The sequence below is a fragment of the Nanorana parkeri genome, unplaced genomic scaffold (genome assembly GCF_000935625.1).
Source record: "Nanorana parkeri isolate BGI_ZX_2015 unplaced genomic scaffold, ASM93562v1 scaffold403, whole genome shotgun sequence".
In the NCBI taxonomy this organism is placed as follows: Eukaryota; Metazoa; Chordata; class Amphibia; order Anura; family Dicroglossidae; genus Nanorana; species Nanorana parkeri.
In genome coordinates this window covers 1,206,937-1,228,177 of record NW_017306671.1, presented here as the reverse complement: position 1 = coordinate 1,228,177, position 21,241 = coordinate 1,206,937, and the positions used below count along the sequence as shown (strand labels likewise).

The following is a 21,241-nucleotide window of genomic DNA, read 5'->3' as shown; positions in this document are numbered from 1 at the left end:
ATTTGGTTTAAATGAACTGTATTTCTCATTTTATATTCTGTGCAGGGTTTCTACAGAAAAGGAGTGGCTTTACTCAATATGGAAAAGAAAGAAGAGGCTCTCATTAATTTCCAGCATTGCATGAAACTGAACCCACAATTCTTTGAAGCCCATCAGGAAATTGAGCAGGTAACACAGATTTGCTGTTTTTCAGGGTTGTGCCTTGCTTGGTAATTAAAGGGCGTTTCAAGCGAACTGGGCTGTCATAGATTTTGGCCTTTTAGAGACTTGACACTTTCTTAAAGCATATGCAAAGTAAAAACTTTTTTTCCATTTTGGATAGGGTAGAGATTGATTAGAACCCTTCTCTCTGGGGACATTTCCCTTCACTTCTTGTCCTATAGACACCATGGGAAGTTAGAGGAAATGTTTTTAAAGTCAGGGAAATCTCCTCTTAGGTAGTTGTTGCCCAAACAAGTGTCTCTTTTGAAAGATTTGCACTATATTATGGTGACTAATGATATGCGTGGGCTTGGTGCGAACCCAGTTCGCCTAAGTTTCCCACAAGACCATGCAAAACTGCGACTGACCCACCTCCCAGTCCAATCGGTTGTGACAAGTGGATTTCTTGCCCCATGGTGACAGCAGCAGAGTAGGGAATGCACCTGTCCCAACTGATTGGTCCAGGGCAACTAATCACCAGGACAAAAAATCACTAGAGAACCTGACAGGGGTTCTAACCTTTCACTGCTCTATCCAAAACTAAAAGAAAAAAGCCTTAGCTTTAGATACACTTTAACTTGAACAAGTACTACAAAATGATTACTTTAGTCTAACAGAAAAATGACTGCAAATTAGACTGTTGTGACTTGAGGGCATCCCATGCTGCCGGATGAAGGAGCTGATTTGAAGTTCTCCTGAGCTGATTTGAATACTGAAATGGTTACAAGGCTGCAGCTAAGAATTTAATAAGCTCACAGTGTGAATCGTCATACCTGTGTATAACTCCATTTAAAGGATAAGTGCTCTTTTAGCACTTAGCCCCCATTCATATCTGAGCATTTTGCCTTGTGTTTCCAGAAGCACAACAACACTCAACATGAAGAATCACATTATTTTCAATGGTGCTGGTTTACAGCTAAGCTGTGTGTTACTTGTCGATTGTAGCTTGGTTTGGAAAAGTGTAATTGGGGGCTGATCCTTTTTTATACAGCAACTTGCTCACATTAGCTGGTAGCAGGAGTTATCGGTTTTGGTGGCAGGTTGAAATTTCAAAAGAGTCCATGAACCCATCACACTCCTGACCGCTTACTCCAAAAGAAAGACAAAAATGGGTGCTGCGGTGATCAACGGATGACAGCCGTTACATACGTAGAAACAGGGACACCGGCACTCCAATTGCGATGCAATGAAACGTCTATTTATTGACGTGGTGCAGCATATCATACAAATGCAACAAACGTGTCGGGTCACACAGGATCCCCTTCCTCAGGCAAAGACACCTGCATGTCTTTGCCTGAGAAAGGGGATGCAGAGCATGTTTGGCTGAGCCAAAGTGCAGAAGGAGTTCGACTCAGCAGATCCAACATCTGGATCGGCTGAGCCGAAGCTCCGGCAGCTCACTTGCTGCCGTTCACCCCTATTCACATAGGACCGGGACCTGCTAGAGTCTTCTAGCTACTTCAGGTCCTGGCCAATGAATAACAATTCACATCCGGCTCTGCCAAGTTGTCATTGTTTAATGACAGTTCAGCATTCCCAGGTCACATAGGGACGCTGATCTGTCATTACAACTGGGCGGAGCCAGTCGTAGATGACGGCTGGCTTCACCCAGCTGTCATCTACGAGGTGTTCGGCTGGCCGAAGGGCAACTGAACCGAAGGGCCCCGGCGGCCGGAGCCAGCCGAAGGATCAGCCGAAGCTACAGCTGATCCTTCAGCTAGCTTTGTGAATAACCCCCTAAATTTTAACCGCTTAAACTAGATCTGTGCTTTGCACATTCAGGAAAAAGTAGCAGATTTGCTTTAATCCCCCATCTCCAACAGGATATACCTGTAGTTTATTTTCCTTCAAACCCCCCCAACCAACCCACCCCTACCCCCAGATCTGTTCAGCGCTGGTTGGCAAAGGAAATACCAGAACTTCTAACAATGGAGAAGCATGTGATTCACCTATGTGACAGAGCTAAGCTAAATAGTATTGTCACAGAGGAGTCCATAGCCCAGTGTGTATGCTACAAATCTGTTGACCTGTTACGCATACAGGGCTTTCCTCTACAGGTGGCTCAACAAATGGAAGGTATATATAAGGCTACATTTACATGGGTGATTAGGACCTCTGGCAGCAAGAATCAGGGACTATACAGCTACAGCCAGATTTGCAACCTGTGCAAATCGATTTCCACCACTGCCACTGTTTGCATGTAACCACTCATCCAAGAATAGCCTCTGACTGGCCCTGGACGCAGACGCTTTGCATTCAGAGATGGAGTTTCTGGCCGCAGCTAGCCAGCCAGTTTGTATATGGCCATAGCACAGAGTGCTGCTCTGTCCAGAGTTGGCATTTGGTCACATCTGAACATAGCAATCCACCCGCCTGTAGCCACCTACGTCAGTGTAGCCTAAACTCCTATGATGGTCTGCATTGCCCTGCATAGTCAAAACACAGATTCTCCTAAAGGTGCTACCTGCACCAGAACGCAGTGTGCCACCATGAATGGTTAAGTGTATTGCAATAAGTAGCCTGTTCATGATGAACAGAACCTCAACGGAATACAGCATGCATGGTGTGTTGGCATGTTTTACCGCATGTTACCACCACAATGTGATGGTTTGAAGATATGTTTTTATTTTCATTAATTATAGAACAGAAAGCAGTACTTTGTGGTTGCAGTGACTTGCAATACCTTAATATTTAAACATTTTGATTTTCAGTTTGTGTCTGCCAACTGCAAATTCTAATTCCTTTTCTTTTTAGTTGCTGAAAGATTTTGGTCGTCCTGTGCCTCCTCTTCTGACTGATCTACTGGATGATCTGTCTCAAAACCTGAAGTTGTCCTCTGTAGACTCTACTGCTCTCGTATTCCCCCTTCATGCCAGCAGTATCAATGTGAAGGTAAAAGAACTTTCTATAATATGGGGCACTGTGAGTTATCTACAGTGACATGTCAGCAGATAAGTGCAGTTTTAGCAAACTCTTGGATTAGAGTGGGGAAGGTTGAGAATCTGCTCATGTTTACTGCCATCTATGTCCCTGTTATGGAGAACCCCCTAATTTTTGTTATTCTGCCAGGCCAGGAAGAGAGGGAGAATCTCTCCAAAAGGGTTACAGACAGCAAGAAAGACCAAACAGTTTCCTGCTATAGAGCAATTTCAGGAAACAAGGGAAAGCAATCAGTTATCCTAAAAGTTTATCTTAATCTGTGTTTCCTTTAGTCCGCTACAGCAAGAATCCAGAGAACACCTCACAGTGTCACTGGGAGTGTACTTTCTGAAGTAGCCTAAAGCTGATAGCTTAAAGTGTATCTAAAGGCAAAAGTGGTGTATATTTGGGGGAATTAATGGAGGGAAATTAACATAACGTTGTGGAGCCATGAAGCCTTTACCACTCTTCTAAGCTGAGAAAAGGGAGCAGATCTTCTGTGTAAGGTATTGCACTTTAGAGATAAAAATAGGCAAATGGGCTATACACTTATGGGTGTGCCACTAGGGAAGTCAGAAACGGAGAAGGATTTGGGGGTCATTATAGGCCGCAGATTGAAGAACAGCTTGCAGTGCCAGACTGCTGTAAACAAAGCAAGCAGAGTCCTGTCTTGCATTAAGAAGGGAATGTATTGCAGGGACATGTCTATAATTTTGCCACTTTACAGATCACTAGTTCGGCCACATCTGGAGAATTCGGTCCAGTTTTGGTCACCGATACTCAGAAAAGATGTCCTTGAGCTGGAAAAAGTCCAGCGGAGGGCAACCAAACTCATTAAGGCGTTTGAGGACCTGAACTATAAAGCAAGGTTGTTAACATGAAATATGTTCTCTTTGGAGGTTAGGAGATTAAGGGGGGACATGATTTTCTTGTATAAACTGTTCAACGGCAACAGCAACATTATTAACAAACTGTTTACGGTTAGCTCTGTAACAAAGACCAGAGGGCACCACCAAAAATTGGTAGAAAATAAATGTCAACACACGGGGCCCAAGGGGTTCTTCACAGTTAGACTGGTTAGGGTCTGGAACTCGCTGCCGCAGGAAGTGATTTCAGCTAAGAGTGTGGAATCATTCAAGAAACTCCTGGGCAAGTTCCTTGGGGACCATAACATAAAGGGGTGCTTGTACCCGTTCTCCTTTCTGACACACACTGTCACAGGAGGCTGCAAGAGGAGAGCCCAGCCTCCTGTGACAGCGCTGGCTGTCTCCGCCCCACACCGCTCTGCTGCACTGTGATAGGCGGCCGAGCGGTGTGGGAGGAAAGACACCGGCCGCTCACAATGCCGGCTGTCATTTTCTCTCTGATTCCTTTCATCCCTGCTGTGCTGAGCACTGCTCTGTGTCCCAGCGGGGATGAAAGGAATCACGGCCGCGCCGGCAAAACGGCAGGAAAATGTCACTTTCGGCATTTAGCCGAAAGTGCAATTTTCGGCCGGCGCCCCCCCTTCACTTTTCGCCCGGGGCCCGCGCCCCTGCTGCACCCCCGGTTGTTACGCCACTGGGTACCAGTACTCTTAAGAGCAGAATCAAACATGTACTCATATACACGCACACACCTGCTCAAACATAAATGCATACACGCAATAGGTTGGACTTATGTCTTTATTCAACCTCAAATACTATGTAACTATCTTGCTCCTAATTAAAAAAGGGAGGGCAAGCCCTTTTGTTAATTAGAAGTGATCTGCTCCATTTTCTATTCCATGTCTGCTACAGACATGGCATAGAAAGCAGAAGAGCGCAAGATGCTTGCTCTGCCTCCCTCTGTCTTCCTTCCTCCACCATGCTTGCTGAGAGGCAGTAGGACCCTGTGTTGCCATAGTTAAGAGCTGGGCATATATGCAGGGAAAGAAGCTTTTTCTGCCTTTATGCAGGCTCTGCCCATGTAGTATGATCACTGCACGGGCAGAGAGAGGCATGTGAGCTGTGTGCCAGGTTATTGGCAGACTGTTCACATCCTGTATGCCAGGTCTAATCTGGCAGGAATCTGCAGCCGTTTTCTATATTGAAAGCTGCCACATTTCCTTTGTTAATTAGGTGTGGAAACGACAACTTCATTTCTGTTTTACTCTGAGATACAAACTGGTGTGTGTGGCACAGATAGACCTGCATCGGGTCTCTCTGCTTTGTTAATGTGCTGCACACCACTTGCACTAGTTTCCTACATCATTATAATGCTTTGTTAATTGTGCCAATATGTCAACAACTACCGGTAGGTGTTTTGCATATTGAAACTGGATCCTGGAACGGCAGACCATTTACGGTATATGGAGGCTGATGGTGAATCGTGTTATAATTCTTTTTAACTATTGCATTTGTTACAAACTCAGAAGTATACAAGTGTATACTTAACCCCCCCCCCCCCACACACTTTTTGGAATAGTATGGAAGGGTTAGAAAAAGAGTTGCAATAGATGACTACAAGCGGATGATGACAGCGTTCTGGTAAAACTTTATTGTTACAGACATGTACACAGAAGTCCCACGTGGGACCACCCCACTATGATGCGTTTTATCCAGGTGACAAGCTCCATCCAGCCTACACCTGTCTTTTCAGGCACAGGCATATTTTTGGAAGCTTAGAAAGGGTGACTTACAAGGAAGGGTTAGAAAGTTGTCAGGTTTTCATTGCTGTTCATATTCCCTTCTGGGGGAGATATACCTTTTCCTTTTGTTATGGTGCCCATTTTCACGAGGACTTTACTGTGGAGACATTTCCACTCACTTCTTCACTTTCTGTTGAGTCTACAAGTGAAGTGACAGGATATTTCTCCAGTGGAATACAGACAGCACCCAATGGGTTTGAGCCCTTCCCTACTGTATTAAAAAAATAGCTTTAGATATAATTTACCAAACATTTATGGTGCGCTTCCTGTATGCATTTCTAGTAGGGCTGGTACTGATTAAAATTTTCGTGTTCGATCAATCACATTTTTTTTTAATTGATTAATTTTGATTAATTATAACGCAGATACAGATCCAACTACATTGGCTTATACACATATAGCACAGCAATGAAGTAATACAATGAATCACACTAGGATCACACTAATCCAGCACGTTATTAATCTCACGTGCCCACTCAATATGGCTGCCGCTTGAGTGGGGCAACTCAGAATAATAACGTGCTGGATTAGTGTGATCCTAGTTCATTTTATTACTTCATTGCTGTGCTGTATGTGTATAGGCCAATGCCTTGGCTGGCGCTCGTGCAGAACAAGTTTCTTGGGCAAACTCACCGGCCCAAGTGGCTCCGCCGGCTAACGAAGGGAAGGGGGTAGGATTCCGGCGACGTCACGGACATCAATGTCACCGGACTCCTCCCCCCTTCCCTTCGTTTGCCAACGGAGCCACTTGGGGAAGGGGGGAGGAGTCCGGTGACATCGAAGTCCGTGACGCAACCGGATCTCCGGCGGGACTCCCGGAAGCGGGCGGAGAGGTGAGTGTTTTCATTATTGATCAAAATCATTTTAATCGATCATTAATTTCCGCAGCCCTAATTTCTAGCTTTAGTCCTAAGTTTTAACTGGAGTGTATTTTACTTTAAATAAACAGCAGAAAAGGCATTCAGCTATATGAAAGATGACTGAACAAATAACAATATATAGTACATATTTCTCTATGTTTATTCTCTTGAAATTGTTTGAAATATGTAAAACGTTGTTGGTCAGATTTTGTGTATAACCTCATATTCCATGTGAACACTCCACCATACATACTAATAATGCCAGCCATTTACTCTTTGTGAATTTTAAAGTCCCAGCAGATTTAGGGCTTCTGTAGATGGGATTTTTCTCCCTCTGTTTTGTGTTCAATCCCAGTACTACTGGAACGCATACATTTGGGTTTCACTTGCAAATCCTAGCATAGGAGCTGCATAATGATCTGCCTTTGTCTGCAACTGAGGAGCTTTTGGAGCAGCAGGAACAGATCTATGTAAGACTGACAGCATCCCAAGAAACACAAAGCAGGTCCAATGTAACCCGAGGACGGTTATCCACACTACACAATTAAGGTCTCTTCATGGGCTTACTTTTTTGCACTACAAGCTCTCCTTCCCCCTGTACATTCTGCCCCCCCAATCCTTTTTTGCTAATGACCTGGTCCATGCACCACATACACCATCTTATTTGCCCCTGAGGCATCTCTACAGAACCTAAAGAAGTCTATTTAGTGTCAGAGTCAGAAGGAGGAATCCTAGGGGACTCCCTACATCACTTCCTAAGGAGTGAAAAGCCGTGCTAGCTGTAAACCCCAGGTAATGTGAACAGCAGATGCTATTAGCACCAAAGCATAGGTATGAAGGCACTGGCATTTAGGAAGTGGGTTATCGGTGATGAAAAAGCTGATAAACCCCCCTTCCTCAACCTATACATTTAAGCAACTCTGTAGGCTTAGTGACTACAGAGGCTGCACAGGGTAACAAAGCTGCATTGATTTCACTAAAAGGGAATCAGCGTTGCTATCCTGTTGGAGGGCATACCTATATCTGGCAGGATCATGAGGTATTTACCTATAGTTCATTTTACTGTAAACTGAAATCTACAGGGTTGCAATCAAAGCAAACTTTGAAAGAAAGTCAAATGTATCATATTTAATCCATCTATGTAGGCATTAAAAATCATTAAATAGTTAACGGAACTAGTATACGTACTTAAATCTGTCTAGTTATCAGCCTTTTGTGATCAATCCCCTACACAGCAACACTGATGCTGGAAAAGGGTCAGCAATTTGAGCCAATCAGGTCTTTATTGCTTTGCACAATGCACATGAGAGTAGGTGTACTGGAGGAGAGAGCAGAAGGGTTATCGGTGTGCTAATGGGCCTTTATGTTCCAGTCAAAAATTGAGGTGGATCATGGACCAGACTGTATTGCTTATATGCAGTGTAGTTTGCAGAATGTTCTAAGACCTGGATGTGCTATGAGACAGGGGTGCCTGGATGACAAAACTGGCAAAGAGGAATTGCCAGATCTTTGGACAGTATTCCATTTCAAGCCTGATGAAGGGGACCCTGTGTGGCCCCAAAACATTGCTATTTATTTTGACATGAAGCGTCAATAAACAGACGTGTTCTTCACTTCTTTATGGTGTGCTAGTGACATCTTTAACAAGTTTCAGTATTGGCGGCGCCATCCGCGGTCACTTCGAGCACCCACGCTGTCAGGGATACCCGGTAAGGAGTGCGCAGGATTCTGGAATACATAAGTATTACATTTCACACACAAGTCATTTAACTTAGTGGTTTGCTTGGAGTTTTGATTTAAACTGCATTTTTTGTTGCTGACATTTACATCACAGAAATAAAAATTAAACTTAGCTGTATAGCCATGACAGACTTACCTGGACTGCACCTAAATCACTATGGTCAATCAATGACTATATTTCATATTTGTGCTTGGTAGACTGGAGGCTTCAATGTAGATTTCAAGCCACAATACAAATGTATCACAGTTTCATCAGATAATTTGTTTTATTAACCAATCTTGTGGAGCCCTCTAGTGTACACTTTATATTATTTATTTATACAACGCAGCTTCAATACTTCAATCCTGTCTATCTGTAGCTTGTTTTGGTATTAAAAAATTGTTGCTTCTTTCTGTTTCAGCCTATTCAACCAAAATCTGACTGTTCTTATCAATGTAAAATTCATTTTTCTCAGACAGAAACAGACAAGGGAGAACATGTGAGCCAGTATTAGCAGGAGGGTGCATGTAGGGTCATCAGTGTGATGAAAACCGAGAGGGGAAGAGTATGTGGGCCAATAAGAGCATTTGGTGACCTCACTTGTATGGTGCATGAGGCAGTGGGCCAGAGAAGGCAGCAATATAAGCTGTTTACCTGGGCCATTTGCATTACTCAGCATTCTAAGTTTGTTGGGTACATTACAGAGTGGCTATTCAGAGTACGTGGTAGTTAAACCTTCTTCCAATGGGTAAATGTAAGTTTAATAAAACTTAAGAATACATGGAAAGCATGTTAACAAAGGATACACTCTTTGCTTGTCAAGCTGCCCACTTTTGACACTTTTTGTCAACCTCAACAGTTTTTACTGTCTCACCACAGTGACCTCTGTGCATCAGTTTCACCCCACTGTTGCTCAGCCTCCATACTGGTCTAAACTTTATCAACCCATCTTTGCCCCACTCTGTCCACCTTCTTCCCCACTCTACTTAGTCTCCATCTTCTTCTCTGCTCTGTGTATTTTCTTCCCCTGTCTGTTCTTCTTCTGTCCTACGCTCTCCACCTTCTGTCCCACACTGCCCACCTTGTGTTCCACTATTTCCACTTTCTGTTCAGCTCTACAGACATTCTTTTTTACCATATCCACCTTCTGTCCACTGCACCTTCTGCTAACCTTCCTAACTCTACCCCACTCTTCTACACCATTTTTTACTGACTCTGTCCACATTTTACTTCCATTTTGTCAACCTATGTCAATGGTAAATGGAACTGCTGCACAGTGCAGAGAATCATACACAAAGTGGTCTGGATTGTTACTTGAGCTGCAAATCACCTATACAAATGTAAATGTTATGTCTAGGTAACTGGGTACAAAGCTGCAAAATGTTAATTTGACACTTGAGTAGAATCTAGGAGAAGTTGGCTTAAATTGTAACATTTCTAGCAATTATTGTGTCCCTTCTTGTTGTTCTATGCCTCTTCAGGCTTTGGAAGTATCTATCATGCCCTATGAACCTCGACCATTGCCTTGATAGTCTTCAAAGTTTACTTTTGTCTACAGAAACTTTTGATTGGTGCAACATTCTATTGTGGAATCGTGCATTTCTTCACCTAAGGATGCAAGGAGCAAAACGCTAGTGCAGGTTACATAGTAATTCACTTTACAGAACTCTTGACAAGTAAAATGAGAATTTTAATTTGTTTCAGTAGGTTCCACACTTTCCTCTTAGTCTGACGTTCCTCTGAGTTTGTCTGGCTGCTGACAGAAGGTCAGTCGGAAATGGTTGACACCATGAATGGAAAGTGGTGTAGAAGAGTGGGAAGAGGTTCTCAGTTTAAACAGAAGGTGGTGTGGAGAGAGTAGGGCAGAAGGTGGGCAGTAAAGGGTAGAAGATAAACAGATAAAGAGTTCACCATTATGGAGGATGAATAGACATTGCGGTGAAGGTAAAGAGGTAAAACAGACAATATGGAGGACAATGGGGTAAAAGTGGTGCTCAGTGGAGGTCAGTGTGCTGAAGCAGAACTGCTGAGGTTGATAGAAAGTGTCGTAAGTAGGCAGCTTGACCAAGCAAAATGAAGATTCATAAAGCCCTTTGAGCATTGATAGTCTGATAGTCGCCATGATAGTCTGTAAAGCCTACTTTGTTCTACATAGCTTTTTGACTGACGCAACATTCTACTGTGGGCTTCTTCAGCTAAGGGAGCGAGGGACAAAGTGCAGTAACCCAGATTAATAAACGTTTAAACGTTACTGAAACCTACCATTAAAAGAGGAATTCTTAATGGTTTCTTTAGGTCAGGGCTAGCCAAACTCCGGCCCTCCAGCTGTGGTGGAACTACAAATCCCATGAGGAATTACAAGATTCTCACAACCACATGACTCCTGGAGAGAGATGCATCATGGGATTTGTAGTTGCACCACAGCTGGAGCGCCGGAGTTTGGCTACCCCTGCTTTAGGTTGTGCACTTTCCTCTTAGCTGTTTGCTTCCTGCACCATTTTAGCCCATGTTTTTACAACTTCTTTGATCCAAAAATGATCCCTTTTCAAGAATGCTTCAGGAGCAGTGGAAGTAACAAGACACATAAATAACGTTTACTTAAAGCAGGGGTCCTCAAACTCTCAGAAGCTGCACATAGCGCGCGCCGGTTTAAGTAGTAACCAGCACGCTCTATTGCAGCAATTTTTTCTATTCAGCATGGCTTCCTGACCAATCAGCAAGCCGGGCAGTACGTCATGACTCGTGTCACGGCTTCCTGATTGGTTAGGAAGGGCTGCCTACCAACAAGTGAAGCTTGCTTTCCAGCCAATCAGGAAGCCATGATGCAAGTCATGACGTACCACCTGGCTTCCTGTTTGGTCAGGAAGCCAGGCTGCCTAGAAAAAAGTGAAGCCGGCTTCCTAGCCAATCAGGAAGCCAAGAGGTGGGTCAGAACGTGCCACCCAGCTTACTGATTGGTTAGGAAGCCAGGCTGCCTACCAACTGAAGCTTGCTGCCTAGCCAATCGGGAAGCTGGGCAGCATGTCATGACCCGACTCCTGGCTTCCTGATCCGGCCCCAACAATGTCTGAGGGACAGTGAACTGGCCCCCCGTTTAAAAAGTTTGAGGACCCCTGACTTAAAGTGACACTAAAATTCAGGAGTTAAACCTTAAAAATGCATCCTTATTTCATTTTTAAAGGAATGTAATTCCAGATTTGAGTGATACTTTACGTTTGCTACAATGACTTGAAGGAGAGTTATACTTTAATTATACCACAGTTGTTGACTCTCTCCGTTATCTTCATGCAAATTGGCATGTGTATGTAAGTAAATACATCATATTCTTTAAACATCCATATTCCTCCACGACCAGCTTGAGGATAAAATCCAATAAACTGTATACATTTTCCCTTACAACATTGATCTTGTTTCCTTTAAACATTTCATCTTTTAATATTTCCTTCTTAATGTGTACTAGCCTGCACCGTGTTTATATACATATTTATGAGCTAAATCGTTAATAAGCGCATAGGAAATACACTTACCTTTTCTGTTCAAATTAAAATAGAAAACATGTGGCATTATCTAATGAAAAGTGTCGTTTGCCATATTCCAGGTGCATAATTTGACAATGATGATTTATATTCAAACATAACAAAAAAAAGTCTTATCTTAAGAATGCGAATTTCTCTAGCAAAAAAAAAAAAAATCGTTAGAGGGTACATTTGTTTTTGCTATGGCAACTATCCATAGGCCCGTGTAAAATTGAATGTGACAGGGAGGCATTGAGACGTAAAGCGTAGTTACAGGCTACGTGTCGGAAAAAATGATACGCGTTTTATATGTATTGTTTATTCCGGACAGATAGTTTTGTGTTTCACTTTGCCTTTTTTGCTGTTTGACCTTGTGCTGTAGACTCATTGTAATGTTATTCTTCTAAAGCTTTAAATACAAAGTGAAGCGCAGTTACAGGCTACGTGTCGGAAAAAATGATACGCGTTTTATATGTATTGTTTATTCCGGACAGATAGTTTTGTGTTTCACTTTGCCTTTTTTGCTGTTTGACCTTGTGCTGTAGACTCATTGTAATGTTATTGTTCTAAAGCTGTAAATACAAACAAAGTGTTTTAAACATTAATGTGTATCTACACCCTTAATTTTTTTTTTACATGTTTCAGCCTATTATCTCTTATACGTGGTGGCTGCATTTGCATTCTTTTTTCTGGCTTTTAATTCCTTTATTTTTACCTGGTGATCCTGCGAATGACACACTCCCTGACCCTTCATGGCTATGTTTTTACTCCACTGTATCTATGGGGACGGCCATGGTGGTCACACAGAGTGGACTTCAAGCATATCTACCTTTGCTCAACTCTTTTAAATACTGGATTGATGGAAGAAAGATAAATGGGTCTATTCACTAAGCTGCCGTAGGCAGCCGAGTGAAAGACCAACCTGAAGTGAGCCGAACGATGTTCGGCTATTCACTTCAGGCTGATACGGCTGAAATCAGCCGTACATCGGGTGGCTTCAGGTCGGCCGAACACGCTCAGCATGTGCTGGCCGACCCGAAGTGCAGGAGGAGTTCGACTCAGCCGATCCTACATCTGGATCGGCTAAGCCAAACCTCTGGCAGGCTACTAGCTGCTGTCTAAAAGGAAACAAAAATTGGAGAACGGAAGCGCCACTACCTGGCGCAATAAATGTGGTGAAGCCTGGTGAGAGGGATAGGTGATGTACTCACCTATGGTAGGTTGATCATTTGCTTTTAGGAAGGTCGTGAGATGGAGTGGAGCAGTTGCGGGAGACAGTGCCTCTTAGGATGGGTGGTGTAGTGGTGTAACCAGGTGGAGCAGATGTAAACACAAAAATAGTGAGGTGAGATGAGGAAGGTGAGCAAAACAAAGGAGAGATTCTGTAACTCACCGCAAGGAAAGTGAAGGCTGGCTCTCAACGATGGAGGTAGGCTCCTGTAGTGCCTGGGTGGAAGGCTGCAGGATGATCCTCTGGGTGGGTGCTGGCGTGGCAGTCCTGCTGGATGTCTGCAGTGTCCGGCGCTGGGGAGAGACGCGGTGCTGGAGGGTGGGTAGTGCAGCTGCCGAGGTGTTACGATGGCCCCTCGTGTTGTGACATGCCTGCTGGAAGGGGGGTGAGTGTGGATCCGGAGTGGAGGCGGAGGTGGATGCACGCTGGGGCCTCCTGATGGTCCGGCGAGTCTGTGTCTTCAAACTGTCAGCTTCTGATGCCGGTGCTGAGGTGTGGAGAGGCAGAGGGGGCGGAGCCCAAAGGTCAGGAGATGTTGGCTCAGTGGAGAGATGGAGTGTTAGAAACGCTCAGTGGGTCCTGGGTTCGTGCTGGCGACGCATTTCGAAGGCAATACCTTCTTTTTCAAGCCGATGTGTCAGGGCTGATCGTACTCGCTGCTGTTCGGTTCATTCTTATAGATGCTGAACAGCAGTGAGTGAATAGCCGAATGCCGATTGGCGGCATTCGGCTCAGCTGTTCTGCTCAGTCCCTCAGAGGGACCGAGCAGAACAGAAAAATAGTTATAAAAAAAATAGAAAATGATTGTGCGCAGCTAGCAATGACAGCTAGCTCTGCCCAATAGTTTTCTATTATCCAGCGGTTCTGCTGCCGTAAAAAAAAACAAAAAAAAAAAACACTCCTGGGCGCTCTCGGAGTCTCCCGTTCCCAGCCGCCCAGGAGACAGAAGCTGATTTTTCTTTTTTTTTCTTTATTCTGACACGGAGTTCTCCATCAGGTCCATCAGCAGAGGGCAGGTTCAATACTAGTTTACTATTGGCTATTGCAAATTGAAATAGCCAATAGGAATCTAGCAACGCATTCCTATGGGCAAAAATGTATTTTTTTTTTCTATTCTGACACGGCTCCGTGTCAGAATAAAGAAAAAAAAAATAGAAAAAGCAGTGTATCCCTCCTTGGCGGTCGGGAGCGGGAGACTCCCGGAGCGCCTGGGAGAGTTTTCTGTCTGGAGATCAGTGTCCCTGGCTAGCTGGCCAATGGCCAGCCTCTCGGTCAACTTCAGCTTTCAGCGGGGCTCAGCCAGGCCGAGACATATGCCTTCGGCTCGACTAAGTTCGGGAGCTGTACGGGCTATTGTGAAAAGCCCGTAAAGCAGCCCTTCGGTTCTACTTAACTGAAGGGGTCCTGGGGCCGAAGCTACAGCTAGATCCTTCGGCTGCTTTGTGAATAGACCCAAGGTTCTTTGATTTTTCTTGTAAGCTCACAGGAAGTGACAAGGACACATTTCTGGCAGGATCATAGAATGTTTTCTGTACTTACTGAAAATGTTCTTAGCCAGAAAAGTGAAAACTAATGCATCTAAGGATTGAAGCTGTAATATATAATTTTTTTTATTTTATTTTAGGGTTTAGATACACTTTAGTGAATACTGAATAAAAAGAGAAGTCACTGGCATTCCAACTGTGATACCAATAAATGTTTTTATTGATGCACGTTCACAATATTACAAAGCAAACAACGCTTCAGGGGGCCACATAGGGGCCCTTAATTAGTAAACAATATGATGTTGTTTTCCTGAGGAAGGGACCCTATGCGGCCCCCAAACATCACTTGCTTTGTGATGATGTGAACGTGCGTCAATAAAAAGATGTATTGGTAATAGTGATGCACCAATACCGTTTTTTCGGTATCGAGTATAAGTACCGATATTTATCTTTCGGTACACGCCGATACCGAATACTAATACCGGTACTTCCGCTAGCATGGAGCCAGCTTCCTGGGCAATCAGGAAGCCGGGGGAGAATGTAATTATCCAGGATTGCCTGGGAAGCCGGCTCCATGCTGTTTGGTCGGCTTGATGCTGATTGGGTAGGAAGCTGGCTTCCCAGCCAATCAGCATCGAGCCGGCCAAAAAGCATGGAGCCGGTTTTCCAGCCGATCAGGAAGCCTGGAGGCGAGTCATTACCCGCCACCCAGCTTCCTGATTGGCCGGGAAGCTGGCTCCATGTTCCTTCGTGACACTGCAGGTGAAAAGGAAATCTCCCTCTGACCGGAAATTCCGGTATCGGGGGTAAGTAGCTGAGTACTCGCCCAAATACTCTGTATCAGCACCGATAGTAGTATCGGTGCATCCCTAAATGGTATCACAGTAGGGGTACCGGTGGCTTCTCTTTTTCCTAATATTTACTAATGTGGCGCAAACTGCTTTTCGCTGCAGCACCCACCATGGATTATATGGGGATTCTACGGTTAGCAGTGCGCTGGGATACGTGCAATAATAGATACACTTTAGCCCACATTCACACTAGTTTGGCACATGAATGTGTACAAAATCGTGCAATTTTGCTCCTTCAAAAAACATGTAATGCTTGTGGTGTCATTTATTGTTACTGGCACCTCAAACATGCCAAGCAAGTTGCACATTTTGCTTGCGGCAAACATTCAAAAAGTGCATTAGCCTCTTTGCTGTGTTTGTTGTATATAGGGCTGCCCATTGAAATTAGTAGGCTCTCCTATGTGTGACATAAGACAAACGCACATAACGTGACACACAATGTCAAAAGTATGAATGTAAGGGGACTGATGCTTAAGGCCCCATTCACACTGAGCGATTTATCGCGCGGTAATTCCCGCGATATCACGGCTATTTACCGTGCGATATCTCTCTCCAATGCATGGCAATGGGGCTCTGTCCGTCGCGGTCGTGCGTCGCGGGTCGTGCGTCGCGGGTCGTGCGTCGCTACAGCAGGACCCTTTTTGTAGCGGATTTTGCCGCGATATCGCGCAAAATGCAAATCGCGTGACAAATGCGCATGGCTCAGTGTGAATGGGGCCTTAATGTTAGCTTAAAGGTGAGCTGAAGTCACAGAAATAGGTATGTCATATTGACTTTGCACTAACAACATACCTCCACTTGCCTGTAGCTTGCAGGCATTCTAAAAATGACAATGCAGTCCAATAGGCACCAGAGTAAGACCCAGTGCACTTTTCAATCTAACAGACCTGATCAGACACATCGTGTTCCTTTTTCCGCAACCCAAGTACAAGTCTGTACTGAGAGGCATGATTGCTACTCAGCTCTGCCAACGCATATATACCATGTGAGGGGTGGACAAATTGTTATGGAATTTAGGAGCCAGTCTGTCCAATTCAGGAACAGTCAGGATTTGTCCAATCCAAGAGTCAGCTCCATTTACAAATACTAGGAAAAAACTCAAATGTTAGGCACCAGCTTTAATTTTTAAGAAACAATGGCTACCTGGTTCCTGGGATTTGTCCCAGGATTTTGACATATGCAGGCTCTACTTCCTGCTTACCATGGTGGCGGAGTGATTGGTGCTTTACTGATCCTCATATCACTGCAAGTAATTATGTGTATAAAATATATATAAACAACAAAGGAATTGTAGGAGGTATTCTAAAAATAATCCCTAACCTATTCATTCTTTTAACACCCCCCCCATAACTCCATCATCAACCAGCAGCAAAAAATGTAACATTTATGTAAATAAGTTGAGAAATATGAAAGTGAATGCAAGTCAGTACAAAGTTACATTAACTGTGTGATACATTTAATCTCTTCTGAGGATATTAGAGATACTTATGTGGTTTTGTAAGCTTGCATGCTTTATTAAATGTCACTGTTTTGTCATCTCACAGCTTGAAGGCAATACGAAGACCTCCCTCACAGAGCCCTGTAGTAATGGAATGACAAAGTCTGCTGACATAAACCAAGAACAGAGAAAGAGGAAGGAGCCAGATGAATTGTCACCACCAGACAAGGACAGACTAAGTAAGCATTTCAAATTAAAAGGTCAGTAGTTGGAATTGAAGGTGGTGGTAAATAGCCTCGCTATAGTGTCACTTAAAGCAGAACTATACTCACCTTCTCTCCAGGGAAGCAATGTCCAAAAGCTTTCTTACTGGCACCCACATCTTGGTCAAGTTTCTCTTCTATGTTCGGAATCTTCAGTCATCTGGATTGGCCTGTTGTTTTAACAGGGCAATTCGCTCCAAAATGGGATATACATTATGGCCTCTACAAGGAGCTAAGGAGTATAGGGATTGAATACTCTTTTCCTGTACCCATCAGCGCCATCTCGTGGCCATAATGTCTTATTACAAAACACTACATTTGAACTTGGAAAAGCTCTATCTAGTGATCATAATGTAATATTATAAACACATTCAAATTGGGAAAAAATATATTAAGAAGATTTGTTTTTGGCATTATTCACCCAAAATGAATGTTCACAGATATTTGCAGGGCAATGTGCAAACAGTTTATAAATATACCCCATAGTGTTTCTCTTCTGCAATAAAAGCATTCCTGTTACAAATTTTTTATTTTTATGTAAAGTTCCACTTAAAGTATATGTAAACTAGGGATGTCCAGATACTAGTTCAGATACCAGTGCTGATACTTGGCATTTTCATGAGAACTACCAGGGTCACAGTGGTTGCAGCAGGGACCTAGCTCTGGCGCTCTACCACTGTCCTGAAATCATTAGTCTGTATTGTTCTAGAAAAACTATGACATGACAATAAATAAAAATGTATTAGTACTTTCTGCGAGTATTCGGACAAATATCAGTACTTGAAAAAATGGTATCGGTTTATCCCTAGTATATATTTATTAAAAAAAAAAATCTGGCAAGAGGTTAAAAATGACAGCTGCCTCCTAACTTTTGATTTTTTCTCTAGTCTAGTCTTCAAGCTGGAAAAGTATCTGAACACGTACTTGCACTAAGTACGGTACTTGGTATCTGAACATCCCTAATGTAAACCCAATCAATAAAATCCTAACCCATAAATGTACTAGATTGGAGAGCAAAATGGCTGCCTGCATTGTACTAGACGAGCTTAAAGGAAACCTTAATGCCCAATTGGTGCATCTTTACAAATGCTAATGAATGCAATTATGTATTCATCAAACATGAATATGTTGTTTTCTAATGCAACTGGCCCTGGAATTTTAATTGGTAACAATCTCTTTTAACTCCCTGCACAGCAGCACTCAGACTGGAGGAGAGGAGGCAGCACTAGGAGCCAGTCAATTGTATTGCAGTATTCATGTGCTGAAAGGAGCACAGAGATGACCTCATCTGCTGCTGCTGCTCCTCCAGTGTGCAATCACAAGCTGGGGGCAGAAGGGTGATCAGTAGACTTGTGCGCCGTCAAAAAATATGAATTTTCGTTAGTTTCGGCACATTTTCGTAACTTTACGAACATTCGTTATGATGAAGTTAAAAAGCAAAAATACCTTTGTTATTATTGGAGTCGATATGGTAGTTGTTTTTTTATCCGAAATACGAATTCCGTTAACGGATTCCGTATCCGAATTTCGTATTTCGGATAAAAAAAAACTACCATCGACTCCAATATAAATGTACTTTGCTTTTTAACTTCAATATAACGAATGTTCGTAACGGAATGAAAATACGTCAACGGAATTTCATATTTCCTGCCTGTGTATTGTAATGCAACCCTCACAGCAGCGGATCCATATTTTGGATTTAAAAGAAAATCTTGTCATGTTGTTCAACCTCATTTACAGGGGTAGTATTAGTTCCTGTTTCAAAGAAATTCGGATCCGAAATTCGTTAACGGAATTTTGTATTTTGGATATAATTCGGAAACTGCCATTCGGATTTCGGATGCTTCCGAATTTACGAATTTCAGGAAAATTCGTACGAATTTCGATTCGTAATGAAACAAATCGCACATGTCTAGTGATCAGGCTGCTTTGCAGGGGAAACAAGTCACCTCTCCAGGTTGGCTTTACTGTGTCAGAATTATGTAAATCGCAAAACTGGATAGACAGAAATACCAATCCTTCGGCAACAGTTCCAGTATATGTATTGCAGCTGTTTACTTGGAGTTCCTTCTTCAACCTATATATTTAGCTTATCATATATAGTACATTTTCTCCCTGTACTATCCCTCTGAATAGGTCTATGTAGTCATTGAGCTGACAAATATTTTTAGTTAAATATGTGTACAATGCGCTGTACGATTCCTGAATGCAATTCTTCTCTACTTTATAATGATTTGGCCTCTCTTGAGCTGCTGTGAGCACCCAACCTTCTATTCATGATTCCCTTTTAGCACATTCTTACTCTACCTATGAAAGGATTTTCAGGGGATAGAGTTCTATCTGTGCTCTTATTTCTAGATCCATTACAGGCAAGGTAATTAGCTGTTAAATAATAGGCAGCAGAATACATTTATATTGTATTTTGCAAGGAAATCCGCCAGCATTGAAATATTTTCCATGAAGTCTTCATCTCTATAAACCATGGTACCTCCCATACATTATTTTTCATTAGACAATTATTTTGCATAGTTCTCACCCTTTTTTCCTTTTGCATGAAGTGCCAGGGTGAGAGCAATTACACTAAGGGGGGTTATTTATAAACCGTTCACATAGCTGTGCGCTATTATGGCCACTAGGTGGAGCTGAGGAGACTTTAATACTGTGACTTTGCTTAGTGACAGGGATTTGGCTGCTCACAGTCTTAGTACTGAAAAATAACTGTCTAGATGATGGCAGGTGTTGTGTATATGAAAAAGGTGAATATAGAATGTGTTTTTATACTGTTGAGTGCTGCAGCAAGGGTTAAAATACCCTGTGCTGCCAGCACATAGGAGAGTCAAACAGCGGTTCTCTTACTGCACAGATCCTGGAGAAATACACAAAGCACATTAAGATTCAAGTAATACAAATACACATGCCTCTTTATTTAGATTATATTTGCTTATCCCAGAGCTCAGCTGTAAAGATCAAGTCCCCTTGGCTATTTCAGTTGTAAACTGGAGTATTTTTTCCAGTAAAGCATTGACAGCCCCAGATTTCCAAGCTATGATTCAGCCACTAAGAAGCTAAGCAAAGGAGTCTTACTTCTGCTGCCGAATTCTCTAATTAAAAATCCCAGCAGGCTGAATGTAATAGTCTGGCAATGATGGCACCAAAGCTAAACTTCAGAGATCATACACCCTTCGTTTCCTCTTGATATATTAAAAGCCATTCTCAGGCTTATCCTCTAAAGAGTTCTTAAAGTGTATTTCCCCTTTTGCAATCTAATTTCAGAAAACCTCCCTATATGTCTGTTATGTGCTCGCATTCACACAGCACAACTAAAAATAATTTTTCAAAAAATATTTCTTACCTTTTAGATGTTTTGTTGCAGCAAGCAAGGTGGCGGAATCCAGTTTTTTTCTGAGCACCTCCACAGCGATCTGTCCTTGTAAAAGTTAGGACAAAATTGAGGATTGTGTTAACGTTCTTTAAAATACAATGCACAAGCAAGGGTTATAATCTTTTAACCCTTTGTTAGGAGAGGCAGTATTCATATCTACTTTACAAAATATAATGATCAAACCCCTCACAACCCCTCCTAACATTACAAATAAGCAGAAGTAGAAATTTGAATCCTTAGAGAATAAAAACATTTCTTAACCCAGGCAGTGGGGCTACCCCCGCACTGCAAGGGTTAACTGCTCTTGTTTTAGTCTAGGATGCGAAAAACACAAAGTTATACTCATCGTAACTCTGCAGCTGGCTGTTAGGCTCTCCAGCCTATCTACTTCTACACTGCAAGGATCGTATGTCCCCTGGCGTCCTCGAGTCCAATACACAGTGTATTGGACGTGATGACTCACGGCATCTTAGACCCCTGGAGCAGAGGGGGAGAGAGGTTGGAAGGGACCGGTCAGCCAGCTCTAAGGTTCAGGTGAGTATAACTTTTATTTTCGCACCTAGACAAAACAAGCACTTCAAAACAAGCTGTCAGGGTACCCTGCACAGGCGTTCTCACACCACATGCAGGTACCCACACAGGATGACCAAATTAATATGCCCACACAGGATAGGGTTATATGCACAGTTTATTGGTTCCACATCAACAA

At 43.0% G+C, this 21,241-nt stretch overlaps 1 protein-coding gene across 1 annotated transcript in view; it reads left to right on the top strand.

Moving 5' to 3' along the window:
- Positions 1-21,241, top strand: part of LOC108789519 (LON peptidase N-terminal domain and RING finger protein 1-like) — a 65,786-nt gene that overhangs the window by 24,011 nt on the left and 20,534 nt on the right. The window contains exons 3-5 of the mRNA XM_018559553.1: positions 46-168; positions 2,956-3,093; positions 16,994-17,147. Coding sequence (XP_018415055.1) covers positions 46-168; positions 2,956-3,093; positions 16,994-17,147 — 415 coding nt within the window. The remainder of the gene's footprint in view (positions 1-45; positions 169-2,955; positions 3,094-16,993; positions 17,148-21,241) is intronic.